This window comes from Fragaria vesca, linkage group LG6 (assembly GCF_000184155.1).
Source record: "Fragaria vesca subsp. vesca linkage group LG6, FraVesHawaii_1.0, whole genome shotgun sequence".
NCBI classification, from domain to species: Eukaryota; Viridiplantae; Streptophyta; class Magnoliopsida; order Rosales; family Rosaceae; genus Fragaria; species Fragaria vesca.
In genome coordinates, this window is record NC_020496.1 from 28,007,994 (window position 1) to 28,014,914 (window position 6,921).

The window sequence follows — 6,921 nt, forward strand, 5'->3', positions numbered from 1 at the left end:
TGGGAAAAAACCGACGACATGTTTTTCTTCGGCTAAACTGCGGGACTATAGCCGACGAAATTTTTTTTTTCGTCGGCTAAAGTCATCACAAACGACCTTTTCCTGACGAAATCTTAGCCGACGAGCCACTTAGCCGACGAATTAAGCTAACAGGCCAACGAAAATTTTTCATCGGCTAAAGTGCTTGTCCTGGTAGTGTGGGTCTAGGGTTTAGGGTTTAAAAAGCAACAACAAACCCAAAATTGTCTTTAACAAAATAGTTGATGTAATTTTTCCTTAGTAAAATCTAAGTGTCAATATTTGATTGGAATATAAGACTACGTCATACTGCCACGTGGTCCTTCATAGCGCTGAAATTTTTTTCCATATAGTGAGTGCTAAACCTTAAGTAGCTACACCGTGTCATTTGGGGCGCCACGATCAAACAAAGACAAACCTTGGAAGCTACTCAGTTGCTTCTTCTTTCTGTTGATCATGTGGCACCAAAAAAGGCAAAAAAAACCCTAATTCCCTCCATCCTCTTCCCACCAATCAACTAGATTTGTAAGATCAAGTGTCACACAAGTCACCTACCTCCACCACCACGTGTCCCTCCCTGACGTGGCCACCATCTCCGGTGACGCCATCCGCGATCAACCTAGGGCGACTGCTGTTGCTTCCTGGAAAACCATGCACACGCACTCAACACCAATCCACACCAAAGCCTTTTGCTGCTTCCTTCTACTTCTGCTTCTTCTACAGTTCTACTACTAGTCTACTACTATTCCTTCCAGAAAAACCACACAGATAGCCACCCCCACGTGCCTTGTCACGTGACTCAAGAATGTCTGACTTTTGACCCAGCCAAAGCCACCACCATATATACCCCTCTCCCCCGCTCTCATAATATTCCTTCCCCTCAAACCAGAGAAAGAAAGCAAAACCACACCCTTTTCCCTCCTCCTCCGTTCACATTTCTTCTTTCTCTGCTTGCTTGCTTTATGGCCCTGAGTGGAACCATGTCCAACCCCACCGACTGGCTCCAGTTCTACAACCTCCAGAACAACACCCTCTCCGGCCAGGCCCTCCCCTTGTCCTCCCACGGCGCCGGCATGTTCGGTCAAGACCAAGCTGCAGCTTCCCAGCACGAAGCAACTGTCGTCACCACCACCGCTACTGCATCTGCTTCTGCTGCTGCACCAAGTAACAACACCAACAGCTTGAGCCCGGAAGGCCGGGTTTCGAAGCCGGTCCGGAAGCGGTCCAGGGCTTCCAGAAGAACACCCACCACCCTGCTGAACACTGATACTGCCAACTTCCGCGCCATGGTGCAGCAGTTCACTGGCGGCCCGAGTACGGCGTCCTTTACAACCCCGCCTACTGGTGCAGCCAATTTCGGTTTCGGACTTGGGGCCAGACAGCAAGGGTTTGTGAACCCTAATGCTTCAGTGATGGTGCCGCCACCTGGGTACAATCATCTACAGCTTCAGCAGCAACAGCAAAACCCGTATCTTCTTTCACTGAACAACAATAATAACAACAGTAGTGAGAATCATCAAGGGTTTGTTCAGAGATTAATGAGCTCGTCGTCATCATCGGCAGCACGACCTACGGCAAACATGGGGGTTTCGTTTTCTTCTGATGAGTTTGCGTCCCAAGTGCAAGGGCAGCCGAGTCTGGTTGGAAGTGGTAGGCCTAATTCGAACTCCTCCAATGAGAACCGGAGCAACAGTTTCTTGTATTGAGAGGGACACAAAGCCGAAAATGAAGTTAGGTAGACTGACTTATCTCTAGGGACACAATTCTTGACCAATGTACATTATTTTATTACATCTTTTTTTTTCTTTTTTTTCTTTTTTTCTTTTTCCATATGGATTTTCATACTAAAATGTATCTGTTTCCCAATTTTATTTTCACCGTTATCAAGTCGATCAGTAATGGCCGAGGTGATCGAGGCTTGTAGCTAGGTCTATTAGTTAAGAACATTAACGTTTTTCATAAGTTTTGAGTTAAATTTCCCATTTTTAAGTTATTAATTTGTGTTCCTGTCTTTTAATTTCTGATAAATCACTTTAGCATCTTTTTCAAATCCGATAATGCTTTAATTTGCTTGGTAGCTTTCATTCATTTTCTTTCTTCTTTTTCCTTTTATTTGGTAAAGTCATATAATCCAATCAAAGTCATGAGGCGAAGGCAAGGTCTTGCTCAAGTAACCAGTACTCATTTCCAGTTAGATGGAATTCTTTGTTTAGGAGAAAAGTAATATCACATCAATGTAGCTGATCGATGTTGGTTTTTGCTATATACAAAGCTGAGGGAATTCAGCCACCCTATGATATATAATGGAGGATGTTAACAATTTCCTGGTTGTTTGGCAGTTTGGCCAGCTTTTACAATAGTTAAACTCTTCGTTATAAACAAGTCTTGCAATTATTCTTAAGAAAAAAGAAACGTCTTGCAATTTAACCTACCATAAATCAAAGTACTCTTAATTAAATGTTAACCTAACCCTAAACGGTTAGCAATGGTAGTATTTTCACATCCGCGACTTGAAAACTAACAAAGATACTAGTGGTTCCATATATGGACATATATTCCCTCTCTTGCTCGCTCATTCTGATGCTTCCCAAAGATCACAGTCATATATAGGACTAGGTTCATGTTGTAATGAAGGGGACCATATCTTATTAGTAGTTGATTGGTAACCTAAATTGGTTTTGTATACACATCATGATCTTCATCAAAAGCAGAAACGTAAGGTTAAGGTAATTGGTATTTTAAGCCTATGGCTACTGCAGTCATGTAGGACGATCGAACTTCAATTGCTTGATCCAACAGAAGAAGACTGCTTTTAACGGGTGAGAATAGTAAACGGACAGAGTGAGTAACATTAGCTAGCCAAATTTGTTCAATAATCAAAATTGAAAACTGCTCATGTTTGTCACATTTCAATATCAAGAGCTGTGCTTAACCTTCTCTATTGTTTAAGTGAAGTCTGCCTGATATATTGAGACTCATGTCAATCGACAATGTCGCAGCAATCGACGATTAACAGTCATGTAGCTGAGATTTACAAATGCCAAAGTTCTTGCGAATATTTCACTTACATTAATCGTGAAATACGTATCTAGTGTGATAGTAAGAACCAAAACCAAGAAGGAAAATGTTCTTCTTTTCTTTATGAACAAAATGTTATTTCATTTTGCTCTTTTTGTGAAAAGTGGCCAACGGGAGTGGAGCGTCCGGCGGTGCTTCGATGAACATCATCCGTGACCTGATAGGGACCTTGTTTGAGTGAGAAATGGAGAGGGAAAAGGGGGCTGAATGCGAGCTCAGCAAGGGACCCCTTTGGCGTGAAAAGTATAATTGCACTTTGCACAAGTCAAATATACAATGCCCTAATGTTTGCTAATTTGAATTTAAATTATATGGGTGCCATTTGATCCCCAAAGATTACATCAACCTTTGATTGGTTTTTTTAGTTTCATTTCTCCGGCGGGCATCATTAGCCACCTGAAACCATTCGATATCGTATATGTCAAAACATGTGGATATATTATATATATCTACCTTATATATGCTATGCCAACAAAGAATCATAAACCATGAACATAATGACCTATATATCATACTCCTTCAACAAATGCATTTTCACACACAATCCAGTTTTGGTTACTAAATCTACTGTACAAATTAATAAAGAATGAAAAAATAGCGAAGCGTTGATCAGTATATTCCAGAATGTAGAGTAGTGAACTAGTGATCACACACAGCTGCGAAGAGAGTTGAAGCTGGATCAGGATTATTAACTAACGAGAGTTTAGAAGTTGAGGAAAAGAAGCATAAAACTAGGATGTAGTATTACTAATGAAATGCATCTGTGTGGTACATTATTCTGAACTTTACGTATGAATTGATTTTGTACGAAAAAATAATGTTTGGTAGGATATATACTGTCTCAAGATATCTAGGGACAGGGTGATTTGCAAGACATTCCATCAATTCTTTCACTTCAAGTGCATGTCGTTCTATTTAACCAATTAAAATCAATGAATCCAAACATCCCAGGTTCCTCTCAACCTCTTCAGAAAATGATGAGTCTCAAAAGCATACCACTAGCCTTTCTTGTTGCCATTTTCGCAGTTTTATGGTCATGTAAACATCTCATTATCTCTAATCCAAACTCACATTACCTCAAATACTTTGAAGGTCTCGGTCTCACCACTGCTTCGATATCGCCTATTGTGTCTCTTCTCATCCCATACTCCATCAAATATAATGCTAGGCACCACAAAAAGCATGATAAAAAGACCAAAAAAGTGTCAATCTGTGATGACTTCCCTCCTGGAATACCTCCTCCAGATACCAACACAACCTCCTATTTATGCGTTGATCGGAACGGGTGCTGCAATTTCACTTTAGTTCAATCAGCTGTTGATGCAGTTCCAGCTCTTAGCCAGAAACGAACAGTAATATGGATCAACAATGGAATTTACTAGTAAGTATAACTATAACATTGTAATATCTTCCTTAATTTCAAGCTCTTCTTATACATTATGTCAATGTTTTAATATTATCTGTGCATGCTGTGATTGAACAGTGAGAAAGTCACTGTTCCAAGCGCCAAACCGAACATAACATTCCAAGGACAAGGGTATTTTTCGACTGCAATATCATGGAATGACACAGCGAATTCATCGCATGGCACATTTTATAGTGGCTCCGTTCAAGTTTTTGGTGCCAACTTCATTGCTAAGAATATAAGCTTCATGGTGAGCAAGAAACCTGAAACTAGTTGCGCACATACCAAGATATTAATAACATGTGTACTAATGGTAAACCATATTTGATGCTAGAATGTAGCTCCGATTCCAAAACCCGGTGATGTAGGAGCGCAAGCTGTGGCAATTAGGGTATCGGGGGACCAATCTGCATTTTGGGGTTGTGGATTCTTTGGAGCTCAAGATACCCTCCATGATGATAAGGGACGCCATTACTTTAGGGATTGCTATATTCAGGGTTCCATCGATTTCATCTTTGGCAATGCAAGGTCATTATATGAGGTATTCTCAGCTGTTTTCTATTGTTTTTTTTCTTCTTCTTCTTCTGATGCAAATGTCATGACATGAAAGAGAGGTGTCTGAATAACTTCCACTGCACATGAGGGGGTAAAGCCAGAGGGGATCACACTTACACAAGTAACACATTTTGAAGCACATTACTCATTGAACTCCATGCATGATGTTGTCTTGTTAATTATAAGGCTATTAAGTTTGGATCGAATAATGTGTGAACTGTTTGATCTCACACAGAATTGCCAATTGGTTTCGATGGCAAACCCGGTAGCCCCAGGAGCAAAGATCATTAATGGAGCCCTAACAGCGCATGGCAGAGCTTCAAATGAAAACACTGGATACTCATTTGTGAACTGCATTGTTGGAGGGTCTGGAAGGGTTTGGTTAGGTCGAGCATGGAGGCCTTTCTCACGCGTGGTGTTCATCAACACAACAATGACTGACATCATAGCTCCAGAAGGCTGGAATGATTTCAATGACCCAACAAGAGACCAGTACGTAAACAATTACATTAGTCATTCATTTTCAAGTTATCTGAGTATGTTTTTCACTTTTTCTGTATATAACTACTAGTCTACTGCTCATTTTCCACTTCTTGCCCAAAGCTCTTCTGCCCGCATTCGATAGAAATAGTTATAATGTTGTAGAAAATATAACAAAACATCAAAGTACTGATAGAAAAAGACTGCTATAGAACAACTGCAAACTTCATTTAGATTTATTACTCCAATAGATATATAAAAGTACTACAATATTCGAATTCTATGCTTATACATGTATGTTATGCAGGACTATATTCTATGGAGAATACAATTGCTCAGGTGCAGGAGCTAATTTGACCATGCGGGCATCTTATGTACAGAAACTCAATGACACTCAAGCTTCTCCTTTCCTTAATGTGTCCTTCATTGATGGAAATGATTGGTTACAACCCATGGATGCTAACTAGTACTATATTGATCATATCAATAACTAGTTAGTTCCTTCTCATTCATACTCGACTACTTAATTTGTATATTGACCAATATATATATATATATATATATATATATATATATCTACTTATTAGTATATTGACCAATATATATATATATATATATATATATACACACACACACACAGATATTATCAGGTTCAAATATTTGAGATGAGACCCACTTTTAGATCATATTTTCTCATCTTAACCATTCACATTGTAGATATATATGAGTAGATCATCTCTACAAATTTCCAGCCAAATTGATAATCGTTAAGGTATCGAAACTATATGATTACAATGAAAGAACCAAATCTGTTCAACAGGAACCGTTCGTGTAATTCACAAATTTGAATACCTTAATGATTATCAATTTGGCTAAAATTTTGTAGAGATGATTTACTCATATATACTTAAAAGATGAATGGTTAAGACAAGAAAATATGATCGAAAAGTATGTTAATTAAGGAAATCCGTACCTTTTGAATAAATACGGACGTCCGTGTGTGTGTGTGTGTGTGTGTGTATATATATATATAGCCTTTCTAATGAGGGATCCCTTTTTTTGTTCTTTTCTAGGGATAGGCTATTTGACAAACTTTCCGATCACTAAATCACATCTCTACTGTTCAGTTTGTAGGTGTATATGAGTATCTCACTTATGCAAATTTTCAGAAAATTTGGTGATTGTTAAGTCATCCAAATGTTTGATTTATTTTTAATAATCTTCAACGGTGTAGGTTTGACATAAGTATTAAGTTTTTTGTTTTAATCTCAGTCATCCAAACCCATTAAAAACAGATCTAATGGTGTAGGCATATTCCTAAAAGTGACAAAAAATAGGGATCCCTCATTGGAAGGGCCCTATATATATATATATATATATATATA

General features: G+C 38.8%; 1 protein-coding gene across 1 annotated transcript; it reads left to right on the forward strand.

Annotated features, from left to right (window-relative positions):
* Nucleotides 1–4,028: 4,028 nt before the first annotated feature.
* Nucleotides 4,029–6,003, forward strand: LOC101311991 (probable pectinesterase 8-like). Its single transcript, XM_004305849.1, has 5 exons — nt 4,029–4,477; nt 4,580–4,751; nt 4,836–5,042; nt 5,292–5,548; nt 5,844–6,003. The coding sequence occupies exons 1-5, from the start codon at nt 4,029–4,031 to the stop codon at nt 6,001–6,003; spliced, it is 1,245 nt and encodes a 414-aa protein (XP_004305897.1).
* Nucleotides 6,004–6,921: the final 918 nt, after the last annotated feature.